The 12289-nt window shown below is 38.9% G+C and overlaps 1 protein-coding gene across 1 annotated transcript; it reads right to left on the reverse strand.

Moving 5' to 3' along the window:
• Positions 1 to 988: 988 nt before the first annotated feature.
• On the reverse strand, positions 989 to 4301 carry LOC146903880 (MDIS1-interacting receptor like kinase 2-like). The gene is made up of 2 exons (XM_085728178.1): positions 1904 to 4301; positions 989 to 1595 (listed from the first exon to the last, which is right to left on the reverse strand). Exons 1-2 carry the CDS (start codon positions 2694 to 2696, stop codon positions 1210 to 1212), a joined length of 1179 nt encoding a protein of 392 aa, XP_085584304.1. The 5' UTR covers positions 2697 to 4301; the 3' UTR covers positions 989 to 1209.
• Positions 4302 to 12289: the final 7988 nt, after the last annotated feature.

A 12289-nucleotide genomic window follows, 5' to 3' on the forward strand; every position in this document is an offset into this window, starting at 1 on the left:
CTCTTACTAGCATGTGTCATGAAAAAGCTAGGATGGTACCTAATCACTTTAATTTTATTATCAACCATATTCAAGCCATGTCTATGCTGACTTTAACTTTCCATTATGCCGAAAAGTTCCTCTGCCATTGACAAGGTACCTAATCGCTCTTCACTGTCCTGTAAATCAGGACCTAATTCAATTGTGTACTATTTAGTATTTCCCTGTGAAATGGCTTCTACATATGTGTATTTTTACTATTCAGGATGACTGTAAATATATCGTGTGCTGCTAGGATGATTATCTTTGAAACAATTATTTTCTCTACAAAACTAGTTTAATAGAAGATTCTCAATTGTGAACGAATGTCAATTCAGTTTGCAAGGAGTTGATTCATACCTCGCAAGAGCATGAGTTGAACTCCTGTTATATGAGAAGCTCTTTGGTGGATAATCCGTTAGTATGTACTAATCGTCGTGAGTCGCAACAACAACACAAGATGAATATGGATTCAAATAGAGCGAAAAATGTTTCAGCGTACTTCAATCATCAAAGAACAAACATCGAAAACATTACTTTGAAATCCATGTTTTCATTCTTCAAAACTCTCTTCAAAACAATCTCAACCCTCTCACCAAATTAATCTCTCCTTCCACTTCTCAATGTCTTCCTTCTTCCAACATCCTCGTCGTTTCTTCAACACCAACCCACCTCCTCTTGTATGTCCATGATTCTGGCCAAACAGAACTAATTTCTGTTTGGTTATCGCTCTTGTAATCCCTTGGCGCTTTTGGTATTTAACTGTTTCTGGTGACTAATAAATGGCAATAGTTTGTCCGAAATTATATGTAGGTTATCCATAACTCATAGTAGTTTGGTTTACTCAAAAAATAATATCAAAGGACATACAATGACTAAATGGAGTATAAAAATGAAAATATTCCTTCAGTTACTGAAGTAATAATCCCCAAGGACATCAAGATTTTTGTGTGGAATTTGTAGATTTTGATTGAAGTAATTGCAATACCTTTATTTTTTTTTAATTACATATTTACATTAACGTAATAATTGATGGAACCAAAAGCAGTTCAATTTTATTCAAGATAAGAAAACATGAAGACACATGTATACATATATTTGAAATATCTGAACATATATATAAAAAAAAAATAGACAGTGTCTTTATTGAAAAATAACACAAACAACTTAATTCATCATAAAGTTTTTCTTTCAAGGGTTTGCAATATAAAATAATTCTTTGAGTTCTTGACTCATGAGTTGCTGCACTGAAACTTCACTAAAAGGAATGCTTAATCGTGGAAGCTCGGTGACAAAACTTTGTGACACACGTTTCATTGTTGGTCGAGAACGAGGATTGACATTTAAGCATGCAAATGCTACCACGGCAACATGAATTATGTCACGTATAACTCTGTCATTATTTGGAAGTGGAAGACGCTGGTCTAATACTTGACATAGTTTGAGACTTGGTGTCGATGTTGATTGAAGTGATGACAATAAATCCCCAGGGTGCATTCCAACTAAAGTTTCAAGTGCCACTACACCAAAACTATATACATCACACTTTTCATTCACAGCCATAGTATAGGCAAGCTCTGCATTGATCAAATCACTATGAGTATTTAAAAGGGTCCACATACACACACATATAAGACAGTGTATTTAATGAATATTCAAAAGTGTATTATTTGTCCAACTTTAATCTTTCATAATAAACAAATATATAATTTGTTATAATCAACTCTGTAAGTACAAAAAACAGTAGTTTAAAAATTTAGTAGTACAGTTTTATGAACTTGTATGTTATTTGTCCGGACTATGAATATGCATGTTTTGCATCATACAGAAATGAAGAAGAAAAAAAAAACAAAATAAGAAAGAAAGAATATCAAAGATAATTTACCAGGAGCTATATATCCAATAGTTCCAGCAACTATAGTTCGATTGGATGAATCATATTGAAGGAGTCGAGCAGTGCCAAAGTCACAAACACTAGCCTTCCACTCAGAGTTTAGCAAGATATTGCTAGTAGATACATCTCTATGCACTATTGGAGCATTGCAATCATGGTGAAGATATGATATTGCAAATGCAACTCCTTTAATAGTGTTAACCCTTTTCCTCCAATTGAATTCCACGGCTTCTACATCATCATACAAGACAGAGAATAAGCTTCCTCTCTCCATGTATTGATAGATCAAAAACATGACTCTTTTGTGCAAGCTGAATCCATAAAGCTTCACAATATGTAGGTGCTTTATTTCTGATAATATTCTCACTTCATTTCGGAAACTCTCATCAAAAGATGGAACCTCTGCTTCATAGCCATGAAGTTTCTTTAAGGCAACAACCTTGCCACTTGGTAATTGTGCCTTGTAAACACTTCCATATGCTCCTGTTCCAATGCAATATCTCATGTCAAAGTCTTCTGTTGCTTTGATTATGTCATCATATGCTATCTTCCCATCATAATTCCATATACAAAACATATCTCCATTCTTTGTTTTTGTTGAGTTTCCATGCAACTTCTCAGAAGAATCATGATGACGATTTAAACATATGAGAAGTAAGAAGACTATGACTAGAATAATAAGGATCGGAATAACAATGCCAACAATGAGCTTTAATTTATTGTTTTTCTTATGTGGTGACCAAGGTTGGAATTGGTTAAATGAACATACATCAGAGTTGTACATGTACGTTGTATAAACGTGAAGACAATTTGGAATGGGACCCTCCAAACAATTGTATGAAATGTCCACATAATAGACCTTACAGAGAGATTGGGGAATTGTTCCAGTGAGATTATTATTGCTTAAATTAAGTTTGTAAAAATATCCAATATAAGAAGGGATTTGACCACTAATGAGGTTGTGACTGAGGTCCCCGGAAATTAGATTAGATTGAAACCAATTGGAAGGAAGCGTACCTACGAGTAAATTATATGAAAGGTCAAGGTATGCTAAGTCTGTGAGAGCTGCGAACTCAAGAGGAATGGAACCTTGAATGTTGTTGTGAGAGATGTTTAGCTTTTGTAATTGTTTGAGATTTCCTAGTGAAGAAGGTATCACACCTTTGAATCTATTATTAGATAGACTTAGTGTGGCGAGATTTTTGAGGAACCCCAACTCAAAAGGAATATAACCTTCAAAGTAGATATGGGAAATGTCAAGGGTATCTAATAGAGAGAGATTTGTTAAGGAAATTGGAAAGGTTCCACCGATGGAATTGTGATTTAGAATCAACACTTGCAAATTGGTTAATTGATCGAAGTTAAATGGGAGGAAACCATTGATAAAATTGTTAGAGATGTCAAGGTATTGTAACTTTGTGAGGTTTGTAAGGGATATAGGCAAGTTTCTATTGAGTCTATTGTAAGATAGATCTAATGTAGAGAGATTTTTCAAGAACCCCAACTCAAGAGGAATGGAACCTATAAGGTTGTTGTGAGAGATATCTAGCTTCTGTAATTGTTTTAGATTTACTAGGGAAGAAGGTATCTCACCTTTGAATCTATTGTTAGATAGATTTAATGAAGTGAGCTTTTTCAAGAACCCCAACTCAAGAGGAATGGAACCTATAAGGTTGTTGTGAGAGATATCTAGCTTCTGTAATTGTTTTAGATTTACTAGGGAAGAAGGTAACTCACCTTTGAATCTATTGTTAGATAGATCTAAGAAAGTGAGATTTTTTAGCAACCACAATTCAGGAGGGATGGAACCATTGATATTGTTAAAAGAGATGTCTAGGTAGTTTAATTGTCTAAGATTATCTATTGAAGGAGGTACTTGACCTTCAAGATAATTGTTACAAATCAAGATGAGTGAGTTTGGTGAGATTTTCTAGTGAAGTAGGAAGCTCACCTTTAAGATTATTGTCAAACAAATCAAGATGAGTGAGCTTAGAGAGATGACCAATTTCTTTTGGGATAGTCCCTAGTAGTCCAATTTCTCTTATAACAATGCTTTCTAAATTGTGGAGAGTAGACAAGTTGAAAGTAGACATGTTAAGTGGATACCCCCAAGAGTCTATGTTGATTGCTTCTATGCTTGCAGCACTGTTGCAAGTTATTTCATGCCAATTACAACGATCAGAGATATTGAAGTATGCATAAGATGTCATAGTGGCAGCACATTGAGTTCCCACATACTTCAAATAAGAAGAAAGGACATCCACATTTTTGGACCAAAGAAATTTGAAACTAAAATATTTGTAGTTAAAAAATTTGTTTTAGATCTAATGAATGACCATAAACAACCTTTATAATGTTGTGTGACTACTAGCATATGCTCGGTTGGTCACTCTCATCATCACATGCCAATTTTGATATTTTAATTCATGTATTGTTCTATGTATATGTCACTGCATAAGATAAGTCTAGTATATATGTGTGGATATGAAAAATTGAAAGCAACATCCCTAAAGAATGCAACTTCATCTTCTTAGCTACAAGTCTTTGAAGGAGACATCTTCCTCTTGACGTGGTCTAGATTTTGTGCATTAGTTTTCTTTAATGTGCGAGTTTTCTTCGTCAATGAGTCAACTTTAGTGTTTCTTGCTAACGAGTACTCTTACAATATTGACTAAGAAATATACTAATGGAAACTTAGTTTTTACAATATTGACTAAGAAATCTACTAATAGAAACTTAGTTTTGGTAAAATACAAGTTTATAGGTTTGTCCTTCGTCCCAAAATAACTGAGTTATTTGCACACACAAAAATTGTCTCAATAATTGGCACATTTAACTTTTCAATGTAGTATTAATTATTTTTACAATTATAACTTTAATTACTTTCATTACTCTTAATTCGATATATTCTACTTTGTATTTATAATAATAGAAAATGCACCAATATTTGACAAGACACTCAAAACTGTATTTGAGAATTGATGAAATCTTTGAGGTCTTGAAATAATGTATTTTAGAGAAATAGGATAAAAGGGTTGTGAAGCTTCATTCCATTGCATACATCCCAAATTGGCCAATGAAAATTTGAAGGATTGGATGGAATGGAATGAGTTCCATTGTGTTCCATTCCACTTCATTCATTATTTGAAAAATCCAAACAATGGAATCTAATAATTTACTGCTCTATTCCATTCCATTCCACGACATACCACCAATCCAAACATAGCCTTAAAGTAGAAAAAAATATTGAGATTCGTGTATTTAACACAGAATCATCAAAAAGCAATTTTTTCTACATAAAAAATATCAATTGTTTCTATTTTTGAATCCTTGACAAGTGCCCTTAGAAAACTTGTTAGCAAGACCCAAAATTAAAACCCATAAATATGAAAAATAACATCTCACTTCTTAATCTTCAAACCCATAATACAACTTTAATAAAGAGAATAATTTTGGAAGAGTAGTAACACTCTTTTTTACAAGAGTGTTACTTAAACCAACCACAAAGTGTCACTTATACTTCTCATACTTCAATTTTCTAGTTAAAAACTAACAACCATAAAGTTAAGGTAGAAAACAAAAACTGTATTTTCTGTTTGGTTATTGCTCTTGTAATCCTCAAGACTCTTTTGCCTATAAGCAAGTTACTGTATAATATTTAACTGACACCGATGCCAATAGCTTTGTAGAAACTGTATATATTGAAGTAATAATCTCCCAAGTACATCAAGAAACAGTACTTCCTTAAATAATATATTTCCAATAAATAAAAATAAAAGCATCCTTCAAGAAAGAGCATGATCCACATATTCACATAATGTAATAATGAACTCATTTCTTTGTGCAGCAAAATATATACCAACTATACCAGAATTTACACATTATCATTATGATGTTGTAACTCATTGCATCCACAAACTCTACGGACCAAACTTCCTCCTTACCCTCCTTGTGTTCCTAGGAAAATGTGTCTTGGATGTTGAACATGGTTTAATAGAATGAGCATTAGGAACAGCATTCTCAGTGACCATGTCAGAGTCTGAAATTTGAGCTGGAGAAATGGATTTCTGCTCTACAGCTGATTCATTGGATTTCTCCTCAAGCTGATTCATAACATTACAAGAAAATGACAACATTAGAAATTTACCATTCTACGAATGGGTCCATGACTAAAATACTATTGTATCAACTCCAAACTTTAAGTAAAGGTACCAGTGTTGTCAAATAGCAGCTATAGCATTGTCGAGTTTGAACAAGTTGTTATTTTTTCACGGTACGCTATTAAGTAGTGTTGTCAAATAAAGGCTATAGGGGGGCTATGAAACTAGTGTAAGAAAATTTGAACAAACTACAATTTTCTGTGATCCGCGATTGACAACATTTAAAAGTACACTACAAAGAATACATATAACATGTCAGGGTTATAACAGGTCAAGAGTATTTTACTACACACATGCGTAAGAAAATTTTAAAATCAATCACCAAGGACATTTACTTGGGATAACAAGAAATGAAAACTAACAAAAACTGGATTATAAAAGTTTTGTGGCATCTTAATTCTTGTGAATTGTGAACAACTTCCTTCATGGATAGATTGCATAATAGAAACTAAACAAAACCGAGAGCATGGTGCAGGCAGTGGAAACTAATGCAATAAAAATGGAAAACACGAATGACATACAAATTGTTGAAAAACTTCCAAATAATAAAGCTTACATTTTCTCCATGAATCTCAAACTGAGTCCTATTGGCAGATTCGATGGAAGGAGTTATCCCTTTTCGAGTTGATAATGCATTGTCAGTCAAAAGTTGATCTTCAGCACATAACTCAGATTTATGCTGGGATGAAGCATTAGCAAAACTACCTGGAACCGGAATTTCTTTACCGGCAAAACAAGCAGAATTATGACCAGAACGATTAAATCCATTAGATGGCCCAATTATGTTCGATTGAGTTGCAGAATAGAACTTTCCAGGATTTTCATATTTCACGGTATCAATCCGAGTTTTCAAATTCTCGATTTGCGACAACAACGCTTCAACAATATCAATGAGGTCAATGAAGGATTTATCATTATCTTTTTGATCATCTACAGAAGACCACATATCGTTCAACTTGATACAACATTACCTTTTCATAACAATGAAACAGAATGTGGGATTAAAAATTTAGAATCTCATGGAATGTAGAAACATATAACAATTGATTAAAACCAGTTTGAAAAATGTTCATAATCATATACTCAATAAACACATGAAAGTAAAGATGAATATTGTTTCGGGATATGCTATTTAGTTCTAAGTGTTGTCAAATAGCAACTATAACAGTGACATACCACTATAGCGTAGCGGAGTTTAAAGGTTTAAAGAAATTTATATTATTCTGGAACACTTTTTGTACTAACTGTTGTCAAATTGTGGCTATAGCATTGTAGTGTAATTTGAACTAAGTTCTATTTTCTGCAGTTTGTTGACAAGAGTGGTTTATATTGGACATTTGGACATGTTAGTTTCATGCTCCTTTATGCAGTAGCAATTCACTCATCTTTGAACATTTGATGTGCTTAATGCCAAACATTCTATGCAGAATTTTTAATGGAACGCTGGAGTGGAGTTTTGAATACGAGTGAAATTTTGGGAGTTTTGAGTCCCATTGCTTTCTGGAGTGAAATATTCGAACAATGAAAAGGAGCTAATGAGGAAGCTAGAGAAAAGATGTTTGCCGAGTGGAATAGTGGCACCACCAGCAGCCATAGTGGCTAAAAGAACAGCAGAATAAGAATGCCATAGTGTTTGCACCTGCACTTGCTCTCATTGCACCTGCACTTGAAACTCCACATCAACTCCACTCTTGAAATTTTCTGGCAGGGTGATGTGCCAAAATTCAGGATTCTAACCAATAGTTAATAAGGATAATTTGGTAAAATAACAATTTTCTTTCTTTTAATCATTGCATTTCTTAATATGTGTGTAAACACCTAAAACGATACTCATTTTGAAACGGAGGGCTCGTACCTTTCCCAGATATTTGGTGAGTTGAGGGTCCTTCGTCTGGTACTCGCCCGTAATTTGGCTTGTTATGAGCTGAGAGTCACTTTTTGCTCGTAAATTTTCAGCCCCCATTTCCTGCGCCAAAGTCATGCCGGCGATTAGAGCTTCGTATTCTGCCTGATTGTTGCTTGCTTTGAATTCAAACCGGAGGGATTGTTCTATGACAATATCGTCGGGACCTTCCAGGATAACGCCCGCGCCACTTCCTTTCAAGTTGGAGGAGCCGTCAACAGATAAAAGCCATACAAATGGGACCTCCTCTGGGGACGGGGAGGTGAGTTCTACCACGAAATCTGCCAGGACTTGGGACTTTATGCTTCCTCTTGGTACGAACTGGATGTCGTACTCTGATAGTTCTACGGACCAGGCGACCATCCTACCGCAAGGTCCGGTTTCCCAAGCACTTGTCTGATGGGATAGTCTGTTTTTACGACTATTCTGTGGCTTTGGAAATACGGACGCAGTTTCCTTGCTGTAACGACTACGGCCAGAGCCAGGCGCTCTAACTTCTGGTAGCGCAGCTCGGCGCCTTTGAACACTCTGCTGACGAAGTAGATCGGCCTTTCTCCTTCTTCTGAATCTTCGACCAACACCGTACTCATAGCATTTGCGGAGATCGCCAAGTATAGAAAGAGGATGGAGTTTGGGTTTGGTCTCTGAAGGATTGGCGGGCTAGATAAAAACTTTTTTACTTGTTGAAAGGCATCCTCGCACTCTGGTGTCCATTCAAATTTTTCCTTCCTTCTAATTGAAGCGAAGAAGGAGAAAGCTTTGTCGCCGGCGCAGGATAAGAAGCGGGACAGGGCAGCCAGCCTTCCTGTCAACTGTTGGACTTCCTTTATGTTGGACGGGCTTCTCATGTTGATGATCGCCTGACACTTATCTGGATTTGCTTCGATACCTCGCCTAGTTAAGAGTAAACCTAGGAATTTCCCAGCCTGCACTCCGAAAGAACACTTTGATGGGTTTAATCGTATCCGATACTTCCTTACTTGCCCTAAGATTTCTTCCAAATCTTCTGTGTGGCTCCCTCCTTCTTTTGTTTTTGCTACCAGATCGTCGATGTATACTTCCAGGTTACGTCCAATCTGGTGTGTGAAAGCGGTGTCTATAGACCTTTGGAAAGTGGCTCCAGCGTTTTTTAGGCCGAAAGACATGACTTCATAATGGTAGTTCTTGGTGTTAGTCATGAAGGCCGTTTTGGGGGCGTCTAAAGGGTCCATTCGTATCTGGTTGTAACCAGAGTAGGCGTCCATGAAGCTCAAAGTGTTGTAGTCGGAGGCACTGTCAATCAGATGGTCAATGTTTGGGAGCGGGTAAGGATCTTTTGGGCATGCTGAGTTCAGATCCGTATAATCCACGCACATCCTCCACTTCCCGTTCACCTTCTTTACCAGGACGGTATTGGCCAGCCATGTTGGGTACTTTATTTCGCTGATGAAGCGGGCGTCTACTAATTTCCGCACTTCGTCGTCCACGGCTTTCCTTCTTTCCTCGCCCATCTTCCTTTTCCGTTGCACTACCGGTTTCACTCCAGGCTTGACTGACAGATGGTGACAGGCGATGTCGGGGTCCATTCCTGGCATTTCAGATGGGTGCCAGGCAAAGAGATCCAGGTTTCTCCGTAGTAAATCGACGAGGGCGATCTCTTCCTTCTGGTTCAGAGACGTGCCGATCTTAGTTGTCTGATGTGCTTCTGGACCAATGGATACTTCCTTCAAGTCTTCGATGGGCTCGAGGCGCTCTTGCTGGAAGTCCTCTCTAGGATCGAGGTCTATCATGTTGACCTCGTGAGTTTCTTCATTACTAGACTTCTTCCTTGCCTTTTGTAATCTCAGGCTATTGTGGTAGCATTCTCTGGCGGTTTTCTGGTCGCCTCGAATGGTCCCGATCTTTCCGTTATCCAGGGGATACTTCATGACCAAGAACTTTGTAGATAGGAACCTCCCAAAAGGTTGAAGGCTGGGCGACCAATGATAATGTTGTAAGAGCTTGGCGAGTTCACGACGAGGTACCTTACTCGGATGGTTTTTGAATGAGAGCCGCTCCCGAACGTTGTTTTGAGTGTGATGTAACCTCTTACGTGTACCTGTTCGCCTGTAAAACCTGCCAGGGTTCCCTTGAAAGGTTGTAGCAGTTCCGGGTCCAAACCCATTCGATCGAATGTATCGTAGTATAGGATGTCTGCCGAACTTCCTGGGTCAATCAATACTCTCTTCACATCCCACTTGAATATTTGTAAAGTAACGACCATGGGGTCGTCGTCGTGCGGTATGACGTCTTGGAAATCTCTGGCAGTGAAAGAGATGTCAGGTTCACGCCCAGAGTTTGGGGTTTCGTATTCTTGACACAACATCACCTGCCTGACGTATTTCTTTCGTGATGAATTGGACTCTCCGCCACCGGAGAAACCGCCCGAAATGGTGTTGAGCGTGTGTCTCTTCCCTTCGCTCCCTTCATCTTTTTTCCTTTCCATCTTGTGTTCGCTCTCGCCCTTCCTGTCCTGAGCGTATCCTCTTAATTTTCCATTCTGTATCAGCTTCTCTATTTCTTGTCGTAGGTGTATGCATGAGTCAGTGTCATGTCCCCGTATTCGGTGGTACTTGCACCATTTGTTTTTGTCCTTTCCCATGACCTCGTATCGTGGCGGAGGCGGGTCTGGGATCAATTTGGCTTCATAGACTTCCTTCAAAATGCGCTCCGGTTTCGTGTTGAGAGGGGTGAATTCCTCCGGACGCGGGTAGGGCCTGTAATTTGGTCTTCGGTAAGGAATGCGATCCCTACTAGATGATGGTTGATAAGGTCGCCGTTCTGAATTGGACGTTCGTTCCTTGGCGTCTCTCGCCCTCTTCTCAGCGTTGCTCTCCTCGCCCTTTATGTAACAATCTGCCCTTGCGATTATTTCCTCCATGGAATCAGCGGGCTTTTGAGCGAGTGATTCATTGAACTGTCCTGCCTTCAAACCGTTCTGGAAGGCGCCTACAAATACTTCTTGGTTGGGATTGATGACTTTTATGGTCGTATCGTTGAATCTCGCTAGATAGTCTCGCAGGGACTCATTGGGTCTGGACCGTCATAATATTCCTAAAGGCTAAAGATCCCTTCATAAAGACCTGGGCGCCCTCCGTAAGGGTCTGGGCGCCCCCCAGAAGGGCCACAGGCCCAGGCGCGTCTTCCATAAGGACGCCGCCTCACTCAGTCTCTAGAACCCTCCAAAATCATCAAAAGTACGCCAATACCCCTGTTGCTTGGAAACCAAGCAACCAAAGCCCAAACCCATAAACAGGCTATAAATAACACTCTTGAGAGCAGTCTCAAGGCATCTAATCATCAGTCTAAAACCCTAATACACGATTCTTAGCCCTAGAATCCTTACCGTACTTTTCTGCAAGTACAGTTGGCGCCGTCTGTGGGAAACGGTAAAACTAGCCTCGACCACGTTTCTAAATCGCGAATCGTGATTTGGAAAACCTGAAACCAGACCTCCGAATCGTAAGACCACCTTACGACTTCGAAACCCCTTTTCCTTTACAAACCTAAATCGCACCTCACGTACGATTTAGAGAAAAGCCTTTCATCATGGCGACAGCCGAAGAGTTAGAATCCATGCGAACTCAACTCGCACAATTGCAAGATCGCAACGACGCCTTACAGGCTTCGATGGAGAACATACAACAGAAACAACTGGAGGAAAAAGAGGAATCACACCACGGCGAGATGGACGATCCAGAGCCGCAGCCTCTGTCCGCCGAGATCTGGGGAGCGCCGGTTCCAGAGAACTTCAAACCAGAGATCTGGGGAACCGGCGCTCCCCAGATCTGGGCGGACAGAGGCTGCGGCTCTGGATCGTCCATCTCGCCGTGGTGTGATTCCTCTTTTTCCTCCAGTTGTTTCTGTTGTATGTTCTCCATCGAAGCCTGTAAGGCGTCGTTGCGATCTTGCAATTGTGCGAGTTGAGTTCGCATGGATTCTAACTCTTCGGCTGTCGCCATGATGAAAGGCTTTTCTCTAAATCGTACGTGAGGTGCGATTTAGGTTTGTAAAGGAAAAGGGGTTTCGAAGTCGTAAGGTGGTCTTACGATTCGGAGGTCTGGTTTCAGGTTTTCCAAATCACGATTCGCGATTTAGAAACGTGGTCGAGGCTAGTTTTACCGTTTCCCACAGACGGCGCCAACTGTACTTGCAGAAAAGTACGGTAAGGATTCTAGGGCTAAGAATCGTGTATTAGGGTTTTAGACTGATGATTAGATGCCTTGAGACTGCTCTCAAGAGTGTTATTTATAGCCTGTTTATGGGTTTGGGCTTTGGTTGCTTGGTTTCCAAGCA

This window comes from Medicago sativa, chromosome 7 (genome assembly GCF_051527215.1).
Source record: "Medicago sativa cultivar Bolivia chromosome 7, Bolivia_mono, whole genome shotgun sequence".
Lineage (NCBI taxonomy): Eukaryota > Viridiplantae > Streptophyta > Magnoliopsida > Fabales > Fabaceae > Medicago > Medicago sativa.

Coding starts and splice junctions, on each gene's coding strand:
- LOC146903880 (XM_085728178.1), bottom strand. CDS start 2,696: ATGTACAACTCTGATGTATGTTCATTTAACCAATTCCAACCTTGGTCA. Junction 1,596..1,903: donor TATTGGATATATAGCTCCTG/GTAAATTATCTT, acceptor TGATCAATGCAG/AGCTTGCCTATACTATGGCT.